Source organism: Neopelma chrysocephalum, unplaced genomic scaffold (genome assembly GCF_003984885.1).
Source record: "Neopelma chrysocephalum unplaced genomic scaffold, ASM398488v2 Primary Assembly neopelma1_23, whole genome shotgun sequence".
Taxonomy (NCBI): Eukaryota; Metazoa; Chordata; class Aves; order Passeriformes; family Pipridae; genus Neopelma; species Neopelma chrysocephalum.
Genome location: NW_020897691.1, coordinates 19373838 through 19398143, shown reverse-complemented (window position 1 = coordinate 19398143; position 24306 = coordinate 19373838). Strand labels below are relative to the sequence as shown.

At 36.9% G+C, this 24306-nt stretch overlaps 1 protein-coding gene across 4 annotated transcripts in view; it reads right to left on the bottom strand.

The window, feature by feature from the left end:
* Positions 1 to 479: 479 nt before the first annotated feature.
* SNX9 (sorting nexin 9) overlaps positions 480 to 24306 on the bottom strand; it is a 60884-nt gene continuing 37057 nt past the window's right edge. For all 4 annotated transcript variants that reach the window (XM_027689046.1, XM_027689017.1, XM_027689037.1 and 1 more), the window contains exons 7-18: positions 24135 to 24219; positions 23297 to 23422; positions 22894 to 23011; positions 20060 to 20190; positions 19156 to 19259; positions 16469 to 16572; positions 13692 to 13769; positions 7930 to 8006; positions 6896 to 6985; positions 5369 to 5483; positions 3866 to 3957; positions 480 to 2567 (exon numbers count right to left, since the gene is read on the bottom strand). In XM_027689046.1, coding sequence (XP_027544847.1) covers positions 2520 to 2567; positions 3866 to 3957; positions 5369 to 5483; positions 6896 to 6985; positions 7930 to 8006; positions 13692 to 13769; positions 16469 to 16572; positions 19156 to 19259; positions 20060 to 20190; positions 22894 to 23011; positions 23297 to 23422; positions 24135 to 24219 — 1168 coding nt within the window. In that variant the 3' untranslated portion in view covers positions 480 to 2519. The remainder of the gene's footprint in view (positions 2568 to 3865; positions 3958 to 5368; positions 5484 to 6895; positions 6986 to 7929; positions 8007 to 13691; positions 13770 to 16468; positions 16573 to 19155; positions 19260 to 20059; positions 20191 to 22893; positions 23012 to 23296; positions 23423 to 24134; positions 24220 to 24306) is intronic.

The window sequence follows — 24306 nt, the reverse complement described above, 5'->3', positions numbered from 1 at the left end:
CATCACTCAAGTCTTATGCTACGTTGTTATTCCTGTTTTATGACTGCATCTTCAGTGTGCAGATTTTCTGTTGCCCCCAGCTCACTAAACCTAACTATGCTACTATTCATGTCTGATTTAAAAAACAAATATCAAAGACAATCAAATTTCTATTCTGGGTCAACACCATGCCAACACAAAGCCAGGAATACACAGTAGCACTGTGCTCTACTACTTATTTGCAGTCAGGAGGGTTCCATCAACCACAAGCTGGACTGACCTGAATAATGAAAGCTTAAAACATATGCGTAGCCTTTGCTGGTTTGCAGTCACTAGCACTATTACACCATCCAGTTGTGATGCCTGCTTTATGGAAGACACATGGATGCTTTCTCATTCCTCAGCTGGCCAGTATGTGTATGCTGGTGAAAATTGCCTCATACTGCATTCACCCTGTTAAAAACCAACATGATGATTCCAAACAAAAAGATAAAATAGTCTGGTGGATATATATAAATATTTATTATCAGTTTAACTTCATTTTACTAGAAGTCTTTAAACAGTTTGTTTTTTTTTTGCCAAAATGTTGCATCTGACAGAGTTGCTACTGTCATAGCTTCCCTGCACTGGGAATGCACAGCTTACACTTAGATTCCAACACAGTCTATTCAAGATAAAGAACCTTCAACTTTAGTGCATATGGAGCTATATAAAGATTGGTAAAAAGAACTCCCCTTCCCCCTCCCAAATTAAGAGTCTGTTACAAAGATTTCGTTATCAAAAAGTGAATATACAAATACTAAAAAAATGCTGGCTTGAAAAAGTGATTTCAGAATTTACTGTACACATTGTAACAATTTATTATATAAGCTGCTTCTACATGCAAGCAGATCTTACATTTGGTGTAAAACATTTATACACATTCTTTACAATTTGTACATATTTAAATGGCTGTATCAAACAACACCGCGCTATGGAATTTTGGAAGCAAACAACTAAAATTGGGAGGAGAAAAAGACAAGGTTTATAAAATGTGAACAAAACTCGTGACACTGAAAAGCATCTAGACTTAGGCTTAGTCTCGTTTGGTTTGGTTTCAGGTTATTCAGGCAGACCCAGATTTTACTTCTAGCACACAAAAGTAACACCAATGCAAAACAGAGTAAGGCAACTATTTAACCAGCAGACTGTACCCATCACTTAGAATGGCTTATAGGTAAAATGCCTGTTTTAGGGTTTTTCTTTCCTAAAATGTTTATTTTCTAGGCACATTTTAGCAAAAACTGCATTTTGGCTTTCCTGCTTGCCTATGGCAGGAATTACTGTAGTTGGTGCCCATTGTGAACACAGGTGGTGGTTGCTTTTTTGGTTTGATTCTGTGAAAAGCCAAGGCCTCAAATGGTATTTCAGTAGTATGAAAGAGGACACTGATAAAGGATGATGATCAAAGCACAGAGTTTGTGTGAAAACTAATGTGGTTATTCAGTACTTTTGCCACCTTTTAGTTTGCATTAGAAGGCAACAAAAAGTTAACCTGACTCAATAGCATACCATACTACTACACAAAGACCTGAGCTTAGTTGGAATCTGGGGACTTCTACTAGTTGGGGTTAGATGTGGCAGTGTCCCCCCTCTGCTGAAACACTTCAAACTCTCAGAGGGGAAGCTGGCCCTGTACAGCACTAAGGAACACCAGTGCCTTATGACATAACATTGGGGGTGTCAAAGTGCTGGTATGGGAAACTGTTTTTCACATCTTCCTGAATGGCTCGTTCCTTGTTTGTACTTTGTCTTCTTACAGAGTGCATAGCGAGAAAGAGTGAGCCTGACATAAGCTCTGAGTTGGTGTGCCACAAGTACAAGATTTAGTTAGAAAGAAAAAGAAGAAAGGGAAGAATTAATTATATTTACCAGAAGTCATAATGGGAACGATGTGCCATGGCTGCATATGGGAAGCGAAACTTAAAAACAAAACATTCATTCAGGAAATTATCATGAACATGTGCCAGAAACATACACAAATATAATTCCTCCTGGTTACTGAATTGCTAGAGAGGTCAATTGAATATAATAGTATTAGTTCATTTTCTCAAGTTTGTCCGCTTTCCCACTTAAAAAAAAAAAGGATACAAATGCATAACTCTGATGTTGATTACAAGATTTTGGAAGAACATCTGATAGACACAAGTCTTCAGTAAGTCCATGGCAACACATCAGTTTGATAATTTAGATCCCTATAACTGACAGCATTATCTAGCTGTTTTTATTTAAATGATGATACAAATGGGAGAGCATTCGAGGTAAGAGAACCTTATCTTATGATTTAGACTGATAAAGTAAAATTTAAATAATACTTTTTTTTCTACAACTGATTCTTCTTCTTCTTCTTCTTCTTGGGTTGTTTGTTTGGGGTTTTTTCTTTTTTTTCAGGTTGTTGTTTTTTTTTAATTTTCTTTTTAGCAAAGGCTTTTTATTAGCATTGCCCCCACATCAGAAAAGCACTTTGGAGTTGTTCTTTATTGTTGACTACTCCTTATCCTCTACATCACAGGAAAGCGGCTGAGTGCCTGCCTCAGCTTCTGTGCAATCTGAAACAAAGAAACACAACATATTTAATATGTAGTCACTTTACACTGTGCAGAAATATGATTGCAGGGTAAGAAATTAATTGTTTCCTCATTTGATGAAAAACTGCAGGTTTTGTGTATGTAGGACTCTCAAAGCATTCCATTATAAAGACTTTCCTTCTCATATATACACTTTCTGCCTTGCTCATTTTGTACTTTCACTACTAAGGTTGTGTTGGAGAAAGCATTGTAGGCAGGGCTGTCATCCTGCCTATTTGCTTAACTACCACTGCATTATACAGGAGAGCTACAGGAACAAAGCCAGACTTTTCAGGAAACTCACTTCCCTACTGAAACAAGGCCGAAATATCAGAACAGAGCTTCTGTGCACTTCCCACAGCTCTCATGGTAGCCAATATCCCACATGTGAACAGGTACTGGGGGAGAGAGTAGTGTTACAAGGAAACTGGTGAGGCTGCAACCAGGGGGGTCAGAACAGACTGGACAAGAGTCTGAAACAAGGTAAGGGGAAACCTATGCGTAACCTCCATCAGATGTGTCAGAAAAAGTAAGCAAAGTGACCCCATGGGGACCTAAAGTTGTCATCCACTAAAGATATCTCTGTAGTCCCACTGATAAATTTTACTGCTGTGAAGGGCAATCAGTTATTTATGAGACTCCTTTAAGTGATAGAAGTCAGTTTCCAGCACACTTAGACTTGCATGTTTTACCAGTATACCACATTAGAAAATTTGTTTTCTGGTTTAATTATAAAAGCACAAGGAATGAGAAGACTTGTAGGCAGAGTGCTCAGTGTTAACATATTGAATGTCACCTAAACCCCTCCTGTCCCTTGTGCCCCACACTTGTGTACATCAGGCTTTAAATCACAGAAGCTTCCCTTCTCGCTCCCATCCTATGGGAGGAAAGTTCTGTTCAAATGTTTTATTGTTATATTCAGTGCAGTACGCCTTGTTTACTGCACATCAGAGAACTAAAATTCTTTACCCTAGTAATGGCATTGAAAAAAACCCCTTAAGCTGTCAACAATAATGTTTCTGAAGACTGTTTTTTAGTTCTAATAGGTATATGATAGTCATGTACCTAGGACAGCATCTGTAGGAAAATATTATTTTAACTCATTCTTTGGGATGTGGCTTTTTTTACAATTCTTTTTACAATTTTTTGTACAATTCTTCAAATATCTGCTCTATGGGAGAGGCTCATACAAAAAGATGGATTAAGTACTGTGAGTATTTCTTATAATAGTAGCAGCACAGCACATTCCAAGAAAACAGCACTGAAATACTGCACCTTACCGTTTCATAAAACTGTGCCTGCTGCTCCAGATAGAGACGAATGACGCTATTGTAGTCATAAATCCGGTTACTGTGGAAGTGATTCATCTCAGCTGCAATTAGACCCAGGAGACAAATTATTTTAGAGAAGCATTTGTAATTAGGGACAGTTGCACTCAGTTCAGGTTGGTAACTGTGCAACAGACTCAGTGTCCAGCCCTGCCAGCACAGTTACTGTTCTCATGCTTCCACAACCTGGTTTGCCTGCAGCAATCAAGTTATGATGGAACTGTTTGTAAAATTGGTAGGGTGTCAGTTACACACTGATAAAATCTGAACACTTCCTGGACAAAGACAGGTTTTTGTATTACAGTACTCAGGTGTACAAAGATTCAATAAAAAACACAAGCAGAATTTTCTCCTACTGAGGTAACTGCTCTTTCCTGAAGTGTTTCCAACAGATTTTGGCTAGGACATTCAGATTTCCAAGGGTATGGATATCAAGTCATAAGCCACAGCTGCAAATATTTAGCTCAAAATAATAATAATAAAAAAAGATACAGCCAGTAGTGTCTGACCCATTCTTGAATGAGGCTATTTCAACAGATACCTGAGAACCAGCATTACTGAATCCGTAACACCTTACACCACTTTCTACATCTCTTGTCAGATCACAGCTTAGGGCTGAAAGAAAAAGTTAAAATATATTTTGAGATATCAATAGAGGGAGAAGAAATATTCTAGATTGCAAAAGTCATCCTAGAAGCCTCTTTCACAATTGCCAGGTATACAGCACAATCCTCTTCTGTTGCTGTGACCAGGAAGAAGGGGGTGGGGAGTTTTCTTCATTGTTTATAAAATCAATTTTGTGTGCTACTCTGACTTTGTCACATAAAATATTGAGTACTCTTGAAGACGCAACTCCCTCAGCAATGAGTAGTCTCACTGAAGTCAATAAAAGGATGCACTTAAGGGCTTGATATCCTGCAGGACTGAGCCCTGACTCCTCACTTCCCTGGTTTTTCAAGTGTGGTGTCCTGCATCTCATATTTACAACACCTCTAACCTAAAGAGGAAAAAATTCATTCAATGAACATCCAGGAAATAAAATCTTATTCACAAGAACATGAATCTCAACTGAATCATCTGACTAAACCATGAGTCAGAAAAACACCTTTGCACATGATGAACTGCTTCTTGTACCAGGGTCCATGCTTTTAATTTGAGACATTATCACTTCAAAATCAAAGAATCGGCCTGGGGCAGTTGTTTTGAGATTTTTAATTGCATTTTCAAAACATGTATCTTTTGCTATAGCAATGTGAGATTAAAAAAAAAGGGGGGGGAAGGGGTGCAAAATAACTGCAATTCAAGAAAATCTAAGCAAGTCACAAAAAAAACCCTCTACAAACAACCCATGCCTAGCTCTTATGCCAGTACAAAGATTTTCTTTCAAAGTATGTTACTTAACAGATGTCTTTCAGAGGTCTATAACTTTGCCATTTAGCTCAAAATTTGGTTTACCTTGTAGTGCATAAGCCATGGTGCTCACACGTTTCACCATGTTCTGTTTGTCTTGTGGCGTTATTTTACTGGTTGCAACTAACTTATCACTTTCCTTCACTCTTTCTATTGCTCCCTGTAGAAACCAAATGCAGAAAAGATTAAAACAGTAGTCAACCTAGAGGTCTCTATAGTAACCTAAAATACCACTAGCCACATTTTGAGTTTGCATGCTATACACATATATACACACACAATGACTGATTCTGCCTTCTCACATTTTCATCCGAAGTTTGTTATTTGACTTCATTGCCCTCAAGAGTCCTTGCAAAAAGTGAATTCGAACACAGGCATGAACAGTCACCAGCAAATTGAGTTTGGTTCAGGCAGTAATGCACAAGGGTATATACAAGAAGGACAAAAAGACCAAGTTTCAAAATACAGCTGACCAATATAAATGACATCCAAAAGCCTCAAATTATCAAATGCCTGTAGAACCTTATTTACACATTGTACAAGATGAGGCAACATAAACTATTTTTCAAGAGACTACAACTCATTGCAATGCATAATCATCAATTCAGGAAAATCCTTGTGTCACGTCAATAGCAAGCATAAAAAGATATGCCTCCCCTACACAATGTATTTTGCCAAACAACATTCAGCAGAATCTATTTACATGTCTCTTGGCTGTAAGTTTATGTTTCAAGCTTTGAAAACATTTCTCCTCTTTTTACGGTATTTTTCCCCAATGATTCTGTGGGATGAGGGACTGTAAATGTCCTGAAGAAAGAATACACAATCTGATATGCATTTTTCTTTGTTGCTCTCAGAAGTACTTTCTTATGTTTCAGTTTTATACATTTAACATTTCAAGTGATAAAAAAACCACAAGCACATACTTGTGTACTTGATTAATACTTCACAATTTTTAGTCTCCTGAAATACATTACAGCAGGCACATAACCATAAGGAGATCTCTAAGACCAAAAAAAAAAGCATAATATCCAAAACTAGACAGCATGGTTTTTGTATTAGAGAGAAACAAGTGGTTGTTTTTTGTTGCTGGTGTCTTGTTTTGTTTGTTTGTTTTTTCTTCCTCCAGAAATGTTAGCCCTAGTCTGTTTTTTTGATATTAAGAAACTTCCAGGCAGTGCGTGATTATTTATCACATATCAGTAAGCCAGCCATGTAAGTGTACACAAGTTTTCATACAATACTGGGATGGTTTTACTATCAACCATCACATAAGACTGAAATATTACAAATTTACACTACTGCTATTCACTACACTGGGACATGAAATTACCTGAAGAAAGTCATGAACCTTCTACTGCTCTCTTATAGCAGAAGGTCATAATATTCTCAAATCTTGACACAAGTTCTAGTTTCCTTCCCCTCTAAGTACTTCTTATTTTAAAAATCAACACATCAGTTTCACAGAATCTTTTAGTGTTTCTAGAAACAGGGGCCAAGCTGCAGCACCAGTGTACCAGACCACCATTTTTGCTGCTGCCCAACCCTTGAAAGGAAAGGCTCTTCACATACCTTATGAGCTGCTATGATGTCGGGGAAGCAACCGAGAAATCCCTTATATTCATGATTCGTTTCCATCAAAAAGTGAAGATCTTTCTTTGGCTAATAAACAAAGTATAAGCATTAGTAAAACTATCTGTGGCATATTAACAATCACAGAAGAGAAACTATGATGCCAAAAAAGGGTGAAGGGGAAAAAAAGGAAGGAAAGAATACAAAAAAACCAAACCAAAATATTAATTGTTTATTGAAAGTTTTTCATATATGAAAAGTTTTTTATTAAAATATAAGCTTTTTAGAGAAAGGCACTGAGCATCAGTGAGCAGATACCTCTGTTCCTTGTTTTACTCAACACTAACTTACAAAGTGAGGGGTTTTGCCTTAAATTTTCACTCAAGATGACTTACCAGTACAACCTCATTACATGTACAATCTCATTACACGTACAAATACGTACAGGCAAAGGTGCATCTTCTTAGTTGTCAACCAGGAAAGCTGTTTAAAGAACCTTGTCTCAACCTTGAGATAAACAGGATCTGCATTTTGGATACTTTAAGCTTAACAGACTAAAGATCAATTTATTACTTGAACACCAATCAAGGTTTATTTAAGCTAGATTTTTACTAAAGCAAGCAACTGCACGTCAAAGCAATGAAACACAGCCAAGATCTGGATCCTGTAGACATCTGGAGAGTGCACAGGGAAGGCAGAAACCCTATCCTTGGTTAATCATTGTTTTGTATCAGTAACAAAGGCAGCTCACTGGCATCAGAAAACAAATACATTTTAAGAGGAAGTAAACATTTTAGTATTTTAGAAACCAGAACGTAGCTTTCTGATCCAACTGACATACCCTCACATCACATCCCCTCTAAGCTGAAGCAGTGAAGAAAGAAGATGAAAGTGCATTGGAAAGTGTTAATAGCAATTTCATTTAACTGGCCTACAGCACTAGCAGTTATGTTATAACAGAAGAGAAAAGTCAGAAGCATCCAAAAGGTGACATGTTTGTACACAGTATGCCAATGCATTCATAATACTCCTACCTGATCTGCTACAAGACTGGCAATTTCTTCATAGGTTTTCCCTGCTTCTGTTATTGCTCCATTGAGATCAGATTCTCCTAAAAGTAAACGTAAATGTTCAAATTACAGTAAGTCAATTACAACAAGAAACTTGCCTTGATTCAAGGCAAATTTACAAAATAGTTTATTTCAAGTAATAAATACCTAGCCATCCTTTTAAAACCAACAGTAATAAAGAATTTAGAAAAATATTAAAGGAGGAATAAACTGAAGATCTTGTAGAAAATGAATGTTCTAACACAGTATTAGCACTATTTACTTTGACATTTCATATTTTTTGTAGTTTAAGAACATAGATAATCCCCCATATGTGGCAACAGAAGTGTACCAGCATGGAAGGGAAGGAAGAATGAGGAGGGTGACAAGAAAAGATCAGCTAACAAAACTGAAGAACACCTGATGTTCTGATTTTTAGTAAATGATTTTCATACCCGATAAGCAGTCAATTCTGCACAATGCCCTACAAAATAGTGATGCTATCCCTGAGCTCTCCAACAGTCAACGGGTAGATAAGCAGAAGGAGGCTCAAGTAACTTTTTTTCCTTGCTAACAAGATTTCTGAACCTTTAGGGAACTCTCAGATAAAATCTTGAAGCTCTGTACAAATCACTGGCTTTCAGAGTGAGTTTCTAACTTTCATTATCATACAAAACAGATCAAAGGGCCCCACAATCTACACTTAACAATACAGACATCATCACAAATCCTAAGCTAGACAACATCACAAGCACTCATAACATTACTAACAGAACACAGCTACGTGGGACAAAGATGGAAACAAGCCTTACATTCTTGTATTTTTCGTGCCACTTCACTTTCCCAAAAGACCACAGATTTTTTCCATCCTTTTTAGCTTGTCCAAAGTATGTAGTCAACAGTACAGAAAGCAAATTGAGGTGGAGAGTAGAAAGGGGAAGGTACAGTTTGCAGATATCAAACTTCAGTTTAAGAAAAAAATATGTCTTGATATTAGGCAGGGGTTAGTCTTTTATGAACGTTTTGTTTTCATTCTATAGACATTAATCAGTGACTTCATTGAAAATTACCATTGATTTCATTAATGATTAATCTGAACATTAGTATCTTCTTTTACTACAACATATGGTTTAATCTGTGTTAGAGATTTATTATATAGGATTTATGTTTCCTGAAGGAAACAATGACTGAATGTTGCTTCAGGTCTATCAATTGATTCTTACTTTCCATTAGACTGGCTTCATAAAGTTCAAAACCTTTGAGGGAAAGTGACTGATCCTAAAAACTAATAAGTCCAGTAACAAAACACTGCTAAAGAAATCATTATTTTTCTCCTATTTGAGCCTATTAGGATAAAATAAAACTAAAACTACCATAAATTCCCATTGTGAGATCTAAGAGGTATATAATTCAGAAGATAACTTTGCCTTTTTGTAAAATAATAAAAAAAACCTGGAGGTGATCAATTTCATTATTTCGGGCAGGCTTAAATAATTCAGTATTTCAGAATTCCCATGTCTGCTCAGAAGGAACCTGGAAGTAACTCCTGCTTAGGCAACTGACTCCTAGATTTTGGGTTAAAACATGGGGTGGATTTAGAGTCAGAAGCCAGGTGGTCTAGATGATGCTGTTCATTTCATAATGCCATAAAAGACAATGACTTTTCCTATCTGGACTAAAAGAAAGAGGAAGAGCATGTATATTAAGGTTGAAAGAGAAAATCCTCCCTTTCTGTGCAGAGCTGACTCAAGGAACCTTCGTAGATTGGAGCTTTAAGGAATCTAGACGCACCCTCCCAACACTGATCCTCTTTCATTTGGGGCAGCAGGGCACAAAACCAGCTTGTAAAAGGCACAGGGTGCATTAAGAGTTTTTTCTACTAGCAGAGGCATTCATATGTCTCCAAAAGTAGGGCTAAGGGATAGTATACCTAAAAGTTGTTCTAGACAGTGGATCCCAACAATAGATAGGCACACCAGGGGCAAATAAATTTCTGCAGCTCCTCAAGCTTCATCCTTTTGTTCTACCGTCTCTTTTTTGGGTAGTGCTGGGGCATTCTTAAAGAGTCAGAGTTCATCTCTAACATGAAGCACCCGTCAAGTTACACATTGTCAGCAGCGTCATGCCATGGTCACTAGTGTACATCACTCCCTACACCAGTCCACCTGTCAGAGATCCCACTTGCAACTCACGTGGCCATCCATTAGAACTTGAATTCCAGCAGCAGATTGCTCACAATTACTTTTTCTGCATGGGTTTTGGTCACAGTTTTGTTAATTGGATAGGGAAGAGTCTCTAGCATTCTCAGCTTCTGAACTGATGCAGCTTCTTAAGTCAAACCATGAAAGCTGAGTTGAGTCTTAGTGCAAGGATATACCACAATGTCAGGGGTTCTTTAATCAAGAGAAAAGTAGAAAGCCCCAAGCACTTCTGACATTTATAACAAAATTATGCCAGTGTGCAAGAAACAGAGGGGGCTTAAAAGCATTGACTGAAGGTAGTTATAAAAAGAACAGTTAAAACGGCCAGTAATATTCTACAGATATTTTAATCCAACCAGAAGGAGAAACTGGTATTTTTGTTTACAGACCTGCATACTGTCACAAGGAGATGAAGGAAGATGTAAAACTATAATGAGCCTTTTGGAGATGTTTGATAAAGCATCTCTTAGCAGTTCAACTGCTTGGTAAAAGCCAAGGATAATAATTTCTGAAGGAATACTCCAGACGTATTGAGGAAACTAATAATCTGTAAGGTTTGACTGGGACAGCAGAATTTTTTTTTTCAAGAAGCATTTTTGTTTTCTTTTCTTTCAAAGCATGTTTTAATATAATTCAATGAAAAAAATTGTAAAGTTTGATGTACTAGTAGAAATTCTTGCAGCAAAATTTTTCTTGATAAGCATATCTCAGACTGATGAGTTTAGCACACAAGAAGTTTTTAAGGCAAGATTTGCTTGTTGCTAGCTGGCAGGATAGTGAAACTTGCACGTAAAACCCTAACAGAATTCCTGAGGGGTGATGTGGGATTAAGAGATTTTACTATGGTTGAATGGCATACCCATCATTCACATTTTCTTAATATAGGAGAAAGACTCATCCAGATTTGGTGCTGCAAACAAGAAGCCATGCTATTTAAGGCTGTGTTGACCTAAGAGCATCATACGATACAGTAAGATAGGCAACATACTGCAAGGTTGAAAGACATTTCCAGGCATGTTCTGGTGCTGTCCAATATGCATTTTTAGACAAGGATCATACTTGCCAAACACACACACATTCTTAAAACCAATTGGACAGTACATAGGCCCATGGACAATTTAAATCAGAACCTCTCAATGTGTCCTTAATAGTTTTAAAGGTACCCTTGCCTCTGCAAATACTGGGGACAGATTGCTAATATGCACTGTGGTTGGCAACTAATTGATAAGGCTCATTCTGTAGCATGAGAAAAAGAGCTTGTGTGAGTCAGATTAACAAGTGCATCTTGCCTGGTGCAATCTTACACATTTTAGGCTGGAAATCAGAAAAGGCAGTAGACATTCGCAGAGCAAGCAGGCAGCACTAATGAAAGTGGTAAGGACAGTAGATCCGTCCCATCCTAACTATGCAAATGAACCAACTAACAGCGTATTCAGTGTGTCAGAAGTCAGCTACTGGTAGCTGGAAGTGTTTGTGTCATCAAATCAGTCGCTGCAATCTTCAGTAGCCTATATGCTTGAACTTCTGGAACTCTAGTATTTAAACAAACCAACCAACCCCTCAAAAACAAACAAACCAACCCGCAAACAAACGAAACCCTCAAAACAAACAAACAAAACCCTCAAAACAAAACAAACCAAAAGGCAAGGATAAAGAGATTCAGTTCCCAACAGAAAGTGAACTGAGTGCCTTTAAGCATGGCTGTTCCTCTTTAATGATGGTCCAGAAAAATCATACCTCATACTCAGCCTAGATACTACTTCTTCATTTGAAGGACTGTGCCCTCTTTTAAATACTGAGATCAGGAAAGCTGCATCCTATCGGTTTAAATGCAGGTGCTTACATCTCTTGCACAGAATCTGCTTAATCCATAGACCTGTACCACATGGAATGATCAAGGGAAATTGTCATGAACAGCAGGCAGGACAAAGTGAAGGCAGCAGTGATGAAGATATTTAAAAGCCACATGTCCATTGCACTTGCTTTCTCTTCCTGGGAACTCCAATTAAAAAATAAAGAATCCTATATATTATTAATTCAGAAAAATACACTGGTATACCAGTTATTGAAAAGAGCAAAATATATGGAATCAGAGCAAAGGCATGTGTGGGAAGGGAACTTTCTGCAACAAAATACTAGGGTGCAACCACACACAGCTGGGCAAACAGCAAAGAGAGACATCCTTGCCTTGTTCTCAAGCATCATGGGATCTATTTTTTCATACCATTTGAAGATGCTGGAAATCAAATTGAAGCTTTCCTTCACTTGCTGATCTGCAATTTTGTATCCTTGCTTTAAGCCATATTGTTTTCCCTTTACCCTGGCAAAAAAATGTGTGTCATAGCTCAAGCAATTTTCAGTCCTTTTTCAAGAATTCTTGCTACAGATTCTATCCAGCTAGGATTTACAATTTTCTAACCCATGCTAAGGGTACATAACCGTGCAAATCCTCTACTTCATTCTCACATCCAAAAGTAACTTTTTAGGCAACATGCTGTGCTCCAATTCTAACTAAGCAATCATCCTGTTGAAGTACAGGACACAGATGAGAGCGAACTACAGGGACTATGCCTATTTCCAATGCTTCCAGTCACAGAGAACCTGAGTTTCATAAGGTGGTACTTTAATACATGGTTTACGGAGCAAAATGTTCTAAGAGTACAAAGCAAGGGATAAATGAGTAATCAGAGTAAGTACTGGTCAACTAATAGTTCAAAGACAGAAATATTTCAGGAAGCCTCTACGCTACAACATGTAAGGTTTTAGAACAGAGCAAATTTGTTATCGAGTCTAGAAAAATCCCCAAAAGCCAAACACATTTGAAAGGAGAATTCCAGAGGAAACTGACTCAATAGGCTTCCTCTATGTATGAGGAAATATTTTCCAGTTATCTGGAAAACATCAGCAGAGCTTAACATATCAAAGCAGGATTTGAAGTTTGATCTAAAGACTACATTTTAGGAGAACTTTGGGCAATTGATGCTCTCCTTTTCCCTCCCACAACTTTCATACCTAAGATGACAGGCTCTATTTTAGGCCTCTTGAAGAGAAGCAAGGGTGAAGGACAAGAAAAGGCTACAGTAGCCAACCCTCCAGCCCATATAATCGATTACAAAATACTGTAATAAGTTGTCCATCCTCATGTGGAGTTGTTGTATCATGAAGTAAGTCACACAATAGTTCTGTGACAACTATTTTCAATGCCACATTTTCTTCCCTTTCCTTTTGAAATCACAAAAAATGCTACAGCAAGTTTTGTCAGTGAGGTCAGTGACCAGATTATATATTAAAAGACCAAGCTAAACTCCTCCACCACCACTAACACGCCACATGATTATACAGTGAGAGAAAACAAGACTGCAAACTAGAATATGAAAACCCTATAATATATACAGGGAAACAAGTTTTCAATATGTTTTCTGGAATCACGTTTGACATCTAAAGCTCAAAGAGCAAAGCATTAAGGTCTTCAGAAAAAAAGAAAAAAAAGTAGCATGATATAATTAAAATACCTCTTTTAAAGTACCAATGAAGCTATAGAAGTACCTTGGTATCCACTAGTGCTGAAGACCAGTGCCAGGGTCTGCAATGCTTTTCCTATCTTCTGGTATTCCTTGGGTAGTGCTGAAAGTGGGAAAAGGATAAGGAAAAGAGGGGAAACAGAAGCAAAAAACCCACAAGGGTAAGTGAGATTAAATCTGCAGCATTTCCAAAACTTGATAGAAGCAGATGTCAAAACCAAGTTTCATGTTTCCTCTAAGTGACACATTTACAATCACGTTCTTACCCCCTCCCCTGCTACACATGTTACAAAACCGGATAAAGCAATTGCAATCTGTATTCTTGAAAGGTACAAACAGTTAGGGGAACAGTGTGTGAATGCTATTAGAAAACAAAAAAAATTCACTGCACTCCTAGCTCAGTCCTCCTAATCAATTGGTGAGATTTTTTTCCCTCCCCCTCATGGGGGGAGAGGAGAAGTGCAGGAGCATGATATGGAGACTAGGTCTTATTAATATTTTAAGAGAAGAGATTATTATACAGACCTATAATGTCTAAACTCTCCTCAAATCATGAATTTTATATTTAAAGGCACCAGAAATGAAGATTATCTAGGGATAAAAATTAATGCAAGTATCTGAATAATAAAATTGTTTTTATAATCTATTTATTGAACACGCATGCATAAATTGCTTCATCACAATTAACTCAATCAGCTGTGATTTATGAATGCATTCATTATTAACATTTTGAATAGCACCACTCCAGAAGCTTAAAAAGCAATCTGAAAAGCGAAAGCAATTTTTTATACGCTACCTATGCTAGCAGAAAAAAAACCAAGTATATGTGGATTTTCTTATTAAATATTTGTATTCACTGTTCAAGCAAATAGACGGTTTTTAACTGCCCTAGCATTAATTACAACCTGATTTTTACAGAAGAACCCCTTTGTGTGGTATAAAAAACACCACAAAAACCAAAACCAAAAACCAAGCCCCCCAAACTACATAATTTTATTGATTATCTTTGATCAAGCTCTTGTCCAGAAGTTAGACTATTTATGAGAACTGGTATGTCTTATACAACAAGTAAAATTCAGACTACTAGAGTTCTGTTATCAGCCATTAAATTTTTACTGAATTCCCAGTGTAAACTTCACTGAAGACTGGTTTCTTTTCACTTGCATTTAAGAAGTTTCCACTGCAAGTAATTTTAAATATCATTGAATGGAAGGCATGTAATTACTGCTCAGGAAGTGCCAAAAATACTTCTGATTAAGAGACAGGACTAGAGCTGACAGGGAACTTAAAACCTAAGAGACTAATAAAATTCTTCAGTTTTGCATGTCCCAATTTACTTGTCTCTTTTTTTGTATTCAGTATGAATGTCTGGAAATTAAAAGTTAATTTTTTTGACACAATCACAATTGTATTACTACATTTATGCTAACTAATTAATAGCTGTAAGTATTAGAAGAGTCATTCAATATCATAAGCACTAGTGTCATAAGTGTAAGAAGATTTTAGCGGTTAAAATAATACTGAATTTCTACTGTAAGCACAAGTCACAGCCAGTCCTTGGTTTGATCATTGCTTCTATAACTGCAAAGCAATGCCATTTTTCTAGTCTCATCTGAGGAACCTTATTCCTTCCCTGCTCTCCACTTTCCTCTCAGTATAATTTCCTAATGAAGCAAGATCTGTACCATGTTAGAGTTCTGTAATGTGTTAGACTATTTTTGACCAGCAGGAATGTCAGTGACATGTAGAAGGAAACCCTCTCATTCGAAGTGGGGAAACGTAAATAATTTAAAGTTAACATCCTATAGATGCTCAAGTCTAGTGCAATCACTACCACAAGAGATGGGGCTTCTATACTTCCCATCCTTTCTGGTCAGCCCTAGATATTCAACTGCAGTGTTAGATTAGAAAGAGGCAAAAAGATAGCTCAGGAGATGTACTTACTCCAAAGTCTGGGGGCAATGTTTTTTTGTGGGAGTTAAAAGGAGGGAAAAAAAATTAAGGATATTTGAGGAGATTTATGTGATAGGTCTTTGGTTGCCAGACACTACAGCCTGCCCTGAAAGTATTTCTTATTATGATCCTCAGCTGTAGTACCTGCTTCCTTTCAATAGCTGCCTTGTGGTGGCCACAAACACTGAACACTGCTGTGGACTAGGAAATTAGAGCCCAGGCAGAGTCATAGGGACTTGGTGTGAAGTTCTGCAACCCTAAATATCTGTGGGAAGGAAGAGACAAGATAGGAAAAAAAAGAATTGGGCTAAAGATTAAGTTAGAATCAAGTTGGTTTTTCTTTTCTTTTTCTCTTAAACTCATTTCATCTTTAAATCACTCCTCCTGGCATGCAATAATCCTAAATAAGGGGTTAATAAGATGCAATTATTTATGATTTCATCAAATAGACAGGTCTACTTTGCCCATGTCACTAAAATGTAGATAAATGACAAATATATGTGGACAGGTCCTACAAGGGCTTTAGCTACATTGCTAGAATTATTTAACTTTGAATATTTTTAAACCTATGGGCAGGGACCAGATATTTCTCTTATGAGATAAAGAAAAAAAACAACCCAACAAAAAACCCCACATCAAACATACCAACAAAAAACTTGCACAATTTATACTCTCAGACACTGAAAGCAGCCAGAATGCTGCACAATTCTCATTATAATTTAGGATTTCCTTTAGTTTTAAGATGTGCCTTGAATTATAGACATCAAAACCAACAATAACAACAAAAAACCAAAACAACCAGAGAAAAATCAAGACAGAAATGACTGCTGAGTTCAGAAGGACACTTACGCCCTGTACACCTCTTCCAGTGCTCTTGTCCCACGGTCAGCAGCTCTTTAACTCCATCATCCATTGCTTTGGTGAACCTACCCACTGCATCACATTTCTGTTCTCTGTGGCATTTTAAAAAAGCAGAAACAAAAAGCAGTTTAATAGATGCATAATGATAACTTTAAACACAATACTGAAATGTTTAGTAGTGTCAACTAGGTCTTAAAAACATATCGGAGAAATAAATAAATTCCTTCAAATCTCTGCCATTTCACTGAGTTCAGAATTTCCCTCTTTAGATACAGGCATTGTTCATTTTATTTTTCACCCTCTGTTAGAGACGAGGTACTGGACTATCATTCCTATTATAGTTAGACACCTTCCAAAAAAAGAGAAAAGCTGCTGCCTAAATACCTAAATATCCTCCCCCATGCGATCAAATCATACCAGAACAGCAAAATCTGATCTGAGTATGATGCATGCCTAGAGCACTTAACAATTAAATATAAGGACCCCACATTGGTGGGATTTACATGTTAGAGTAACAGAAGTAGTAAAATTCATACAACAATGAAAAAATATTAAAAAAGTAACTGTTCCAGATGTTTTACTGAAAGTCTAATATAGGTGAATAAAAGTAATGTAGCAGTTCTCCTAGGGAAACATATAAGCATAGTTTCATATTATATTGACAATACTATTGTGCTGAGTTGTATTATAGGGAGCAAAAAAAAAAATCAGTGATGCTCAAAAGAGAATTCTGAACTAGTACGTGCCTTTTTACTCTTCTTTATGCATGTTTTCATGCAGCTATCAAAGTTTTCCATTAACACAGCTCTGTGTACACAGTAACGATCTGTGAACTCTACAGAAGAAAACTAAACATTTATTTTATAATTTTCAATGATAATTATTTAAACTGCATCAGATCTTACAAATACTGTCAGCCAAATCCAGCACGAGACAGCTCTCATAGCAAGGTGACACTGAGCAACTCCCTAGAGCCTCGGCAACAGCTCCAGCTGTGGCCCAATCAACTAAGAGGCTCGCACCTCCCCACCAGCACTTCCTTCCTCAGCTGGAAACCCTACACAAAGAGTTATTTGCACAGAAACAGCACCTGGGCTTTCCAAGAGACTCTTGTTTTACTCCCCTTATCGCAGTAGCAAAATATCTTTTAATTTTCTGTACTTCATACTTTATGGTATCATGATCACAGAAAGAGCTCATGAACCAGCACAGGGTTATCACCCTTCAATCAAAACCAGGATGACACAAGACTGTCAAAGTATTAACAAAATTGTTTCAGTAAATAGTATCTTTGCACTGAAGAACCTAAGAATTATTGAACAAGATGGTTTGTCCACTTACAGGAGTAATGGCTTTCAAGACTGCACTCACACACTTTTAAGAGCACTCCCAGGCACTAGAACATGTGGACATCTGAGACGTTATAGCCACCCCTGCAATTGCTTGGAAATAGGTCTTCAGAACCAATCCAGGCTGCCAGCCCCAGCCAGGAACCCACACCCTCTGGTGAGCATTCCCCACAGGCTGCTTGTCTCCCCTCCCTATTTGAGGACAAACTGTTTAGCAGACCATATGCTGGTCGCTCTCTGCCAGGGTTCTGTATGTAGTACATACTCTCTCCTAAACCCTATGCTTGAAACCTTCCTTCTCATTCACCCCTTCGGCTTTTATGCCACTGGGATATACATAAACCACATCACTTAAGAAAAGTAGTCAAGTTTAAAATCCTCATGTTCAAAGTGAAAGTGACCTAAAAATGTCCATTTCAACTAGTACAGATCTGCTATCACACAGCTATTATACCTGTCTTAATATGCACTGAATTACTTGGATAAAGTCTATGCTGCGATATTTCCAGTTGTAGGTACATTACTGCTTTGCTACTATAAAAACTTCTATCTAGTTTATCTACATAAAGTTTCTGTGTTCTACAACAGCAAGCAATGCATGTCATGCATACTACAGATCTTATAAGAAAAATTATTAAGCCTAAAGGAGTGAAATAAAGGCTACAGAATAAATCCGATCTTTCGCACTGTTAAACCCAAAGGTCTATCATCAAGAGAACTATACATTAAGAAGTGTACAGCATATACATATATAAAATAAATATATCCATTTGAACTGCCAGAAGGATATCTCAAAAAATGTATTAACCCATTTAAAATGAAATTTGGTAATTTAAATCACTTTTAATTTTTAATAGCTTTCCATGGATTACAGATATTAGAATCATACTGTGAATGTAATATATACAACTATTTTACAGAAACACTGTTCCTTATTGGTCCACCTACAGTTATCCTAAGCTACTTGGTAAGTCTAGCACTTTTTTCTATTGTTGGAGGATTAGAGATCAAAATATGCTTCCATGGCAATATAAAACATAACTCCGTAGGATTTGATAGTACTCTATTCCATCAACTAGGTTTACATAAGTTGTTTTAGGATCAGTATTCAGACACTGAAGTCAAAGAGACATCAGACGGAGTTCCACCAAGCTTTGGAGGGCTTGATATGAAAATCTCATATTTAAAAAATTTTTCAGTTCTGCCTTGATGAATCTCTTCAAATCCATGGATATGTGCGCATGCTTACTATTTGAGTTTTGTATTAGCTCAGTATCAGTTGTATACCCAGATACATAATGCCCATGCAAAAAGAAACCACCTTACATTTCTACCATATCCAAGTCAGGAGCTTCTGGTTCCATTGTAGAAAAGATCAGGACTCCTACAGTTTCATCTTTTTCTGCCTTCCGCTTTCCAGTTTTCCACTCCTTAAGAAAAAAAAAAAAAGAGACAAAAGAGGTTTTTAAGACCAGACTGGATAATTTACTCTTTCAGCAAGATCTATGTGTATTATTGTGTGATTATTTTGAGGAGAAAGAAGCAGACTTTTCCTGTTTATTTCCTCATTTATAACAGAGCTGGAGCTCAACCATAAAGAAATCATTATTTACTGAAGGTTTATTTACTTTATTTATTATTTAGTGAAGATATTAAAACCTTTGTCTCAAAAAAAGTATAAAATAAAATATGTGTGTGTGTGTAATAAAAAATGGCTATTTATATCAGACTGCAGCATAATGCTTTGACAACCCATTTCAGTGAAAAATTGTGGTTTTTAGGGAGGGGGTTGTTTTTAAATACAATATAGGATCAGACACAACCTAGATCTACTATGAAGTAGCTTTTGTTAGCAGAGCAGTACCACTCAGAGGATCACAGTGATTAGTAAATCTAGCAGAGACAGAGCAAGGCAACAGTCAAAAGAGTATTTATGTATTATTCTGTCCTCTGATGGAGGACACAAACTGTCCCTTAAAAGACTGGCAATAAAGCTACTTTGAAGAGCACAACTCTGTTGGAATTATATATAGCATTTCACATGAGCAACTTGATGCCCTGTTTTGATCACTCAGCTGAGTTAGGAAATGCAGCAGTTTCCAGCCTGTCACTACTGCCCACAGGGGCAGTATGAGGCAAACAAGGCGGCTACAGAGCTGAACTCTTGATTTGAAGGGAAATTTGAGGGGTACAGCAGTGCCTCAGTCTGTGTATGAATTTTATCTCCCACCTTCTCATCTCGGAAATTGAGGAATTGCTGGAAAACTTCACTTTCTGAGACAACAGGATGGCGACACATTCTCGTCATCCAAGCTTGCAGTCTCTCCATACGCATTTTGATAAATTCTTCTTCAAAGCGCCCTGTTATATATTGAACAATAATTATTACATTTCTACTCTAGTACCCTCAATTTTTTTTCTTTAACTTAAATTGAAACAGAACCTGTAATTCGTCTGGTGAGTTATTAACCATCTAATGACTCAGAACTTACAAGAAGGAAATATTGCTGACAAATCAGAACAACCTTAAATTACAGTATAGTCATTACTGACCAAGAGTCCTCCTTTTTAAGACTGCCATGAAATATTTAAAAAAAACATAACATCCACCCACAATTCAAATACACTTTTGGGTAAAAAAATCCCAATAAATTTTGGATGGAAAAATTAGGTATTCAGATGACCAAGAGAGAAACTAGCCGCAGGGTTGAAATGCAGATATTTTTCTGATACATTCTGGTAAACTCATGGTCAGTGTAAGGCTCAAACATTGGAGAAAAAAGAGCTAATTACTTTACAAGTTGTCATGTACTAGCTAACAAAGCACTGAAATTAGACTGTTCAAATGAAATCACAGATTTAAAAAAGCAGCACATCCTATAAACATATTTCCATATAGGTAAATTGGGGAAAAAGTAAAAAAATCTCAATAAGTCACATGCATAAACTGTCTACATACATGTAAGTGTGTAACTGAGTTTTTTGTAAAGATATTTTTAACATAAACTAAAAAAGTAACCACTTTTTTAAAAACCAGTAGTGCATCATCACTGTGTATTTGTAAGAACCTTTTAGTTTTAACAAAAACTGTCTTCTTGAGAGAATCCTTTATAATTTTAAAAAATGCATGACGTCAGACTTCTAAAGCATACAGTGAATAGGATGTATTTGAAAGGAATGAGAGAATCCTCCAGCACCCAACTCTTCTAATTTCCATAGCAGTGCAGATGACAAGCCTTGAACGCATGTACTCTTTCAATATAATTCTACTGTATAGTTACTATGGCAGCAGTTCTACAAGGGTGAGTTGTTTGTGGTTTGGTTTTATTTATTTATTTATATTTATTGCAAATATGGAAACTAGCAACACTAGCAATTAAAGAACACAACTAATGAAAAATGAACTTTGGGTATGGGTCCTTTTCCTGCAAACTAGCAAAAAAAAAATCATCATTATATACCCTTCAGTAATACTTTATTTCATCTTTAACCTATACAGAAATCTCCACAGCATTCCTGCAAGGAATGCAAAGCAACAGAACAGTAACATTTGGAAATTACATGCTGGTCATTCAGTATATCATCACCAGCAAAAATAGGACCCTAACAAAGTCAGCCTGTAAAGAGTCTTGTTTCCTCAAGACCAACAGACAGAAATATTTCTCTAGACAATCTTCAGAAAGAAGCCTCCTAAACACAGTGAAAGACAAGCATCATTTCCCCCCAGAGTTTCCCTTTAGTATTTCAGAAAAAGAGACATGCTTTTCTTTTCATGCTAAAAAGCATGAGGGAAGTTACTCTCTCCCACAGACTCCAGAAGACAGAAATCCACAGGCAACATTTAACTGTGATGCCAAACTCTTAAGTCTTTTAAGTTACAGTAACAATGAAATCTAGAGACCCCATCAGGTCTTCTGGTTTCCTTTTAGTCCACCAGCACATGTTTAAATAAAAATGCTGGTCAATTCTAAACACGAGGCTAAGGGGAGAAGTCACTTCCTCACTTTTCAGTTTCCTCGGCATTTATCCCAGCAACTTCATCAATGCTTAGCTTTCTTCAAACACAGCAGAGCTGCTGCATTTTCAGTGATGCCCACAGACACGTGGTTGGCGACATGCCGGCACTTGTATGTTTGTTTTTGGCTGGCTGTCTTACAGGCTGTATAAAAACTCTTACCACAAAACATACAAGAGGATATAGGCAAAAGTAATGCAATTCCATCCTATACAGGTGTCCATTCTTTTCTTCACATGCACTCTAGAATGTCCTTGTAGAAAGTAAGCCAGAGACTTTTGAAAATCATAGGCATTGCCATATTCTATTACAATGACTGAACTTCTGTGCATTTAAAGGGTCCAATCCCACTTTTCTTGAAGTCAGAACAAAGGACTTCCAGAAGCTTCAGATAGTTTGGTCAAGCTGAACTGACATCAAACCAGAGCAGAATGCTATACAAATGAAAGATGCTTTCTAAATCAAGTGTGAAATCAAGCAAGAGGAGAAACGCTGCAACATTTCACTTGTGAGTGAAAAAGCCAGTTTGTCAGGGGTTGCTCCCTTTCTTCTGGGAGCTTTGCTTCAAAGTTCTGACAATGTGACATATGTGCAATCCAATGTAAAAGAAAAAACCCCAAGCAAAATAAAACACAATGTACCCCTTCCCCTCCCTAAAAAAAAAAACAAACCCAAAAATCCCCACTTAAAAATATTTGTCCAGACAATCAGCAAATATGCAGCATAAATAGTTATCTCTTCTCTCCAATAATAAATATTATCTTATGTAGTAATTAGAGAGGGTTGTTTTGTTTTGCTTGTAATTACCTTTTTTTTTTTAATCACTGGACTAGATAATTAAACCTGACTTCTGAAATTATTCTTTTAGTACTGATCTTTTATGATCAATTGGCCATAACAATTCATCGTAAGTTTTGAATGATGAAAAGTTGGGTTTTGGACACCTTCTTTGAAAGTAATGTGAAAAACAAACAGTAAGAAATAACTGAACCTTAAAAACAGTGGTCTCCTTATTTCCCATTCCATGAATTCACAACCGTGAATGTTACCTGTTACTTGCTTGTCTGGAAGAGAAGGGATTGGAATGGCTAATCCAAATTTAACCAGGAGCCGCTCATACAACCAGTCAAAGTGTTTGTATCTGTGGTTGACAGACCGATTAGTGTTCTGTAAGAGAAACACAGCTCTGAACTTTGACAGACATCTACAGATGGTGACATGAAACATGACCAGAATGGTAACTACATGGAATGTAAATACAATTTATGATTTAGAGCCTTATTACAGATGAACTTGAAATGCTAGAACAAAGCACTACTCTTTGTGGAAAAAAGGTATGACAACTACCACTTACTCTTAGGATGCTCTTACCAAGTCACACAAACTGTATTATTTATATGTACAAATGATACATATTTGCAAGACAAAAGATCCTGTTTCAGATACACTTACAGTGCAGGTCAGCTGGTATTCAATGTAGCTCTTTAGACCATACATTTTAGAACCTTTTTTGGGATCTGCCACCACACAGTCAAATGTAGAGGTAGGATACACCCACATGGGGCCATAATCACCAATCTGTAAGAAACAGCAAATATTATCTTTAAATATATCATGTTGTACAAGCTGCAAACAAGGAGACAAATATCTTCTCTCTTCATTTGACAGTTGCCATTGATTTCAGTGAGAGACTGAGAGTCTGGAAATAGAGGGGTTTCTTGCAACCAGGAATGATTGACCACAGTTGAGTTTATCTTGTGTATTTTACAATTTTTCCCAAATAGCAAAGGAGTGATGAATTCCAGGGCTATTTCAACCACATTTCACAAAACAGCATATATCCAGAAGAGTTTGTTTTTTAGGACAGAAAACAACCTGATCATCAGAACTGAACCTTGCAAACCTTTACAAATATACCTCCTACATATACCTATCTAGATAACTAATAGACAGCATAATGCATTTGCTCTGCCTCCCAATCCCCAAAAGGCTCATTTTCATGATCACAATGCAGACCAAGCACAAGGAAAATAGTACTGAAAATAATAAACATCATCATCATTATGACACTTACCTGTTTTATTATGACAGTTCTATTTCTAATTATATGTTCAGTGTCAGTTTCTTCTGACCCAAATACATATAGCAACCCTGAGTCTAAAAGTTCAGTTGGAAAACAAGGGAAGGATGAGGAGGATTAAAAAACCTAAAGAAACAAACAAATCAAAAACCCAGCCCCAAAACAAAGCACACCACCCACACAGAAAAATTACACACGTCCCCAACTTACAATTATGGGAATTTTCTCTTTGGGTTTTGCTAGCTGCTTTGCCAACAGATACTGTTCCATTCCAGGTTTTGCAAATCCAGGAAATCTAACAATAAAATGAAGTGAAAAGTTTATTCCATATTATCTTTCATTTGACAAATGCAGAATTACCAGTCATTATGGGAAAAAAAAA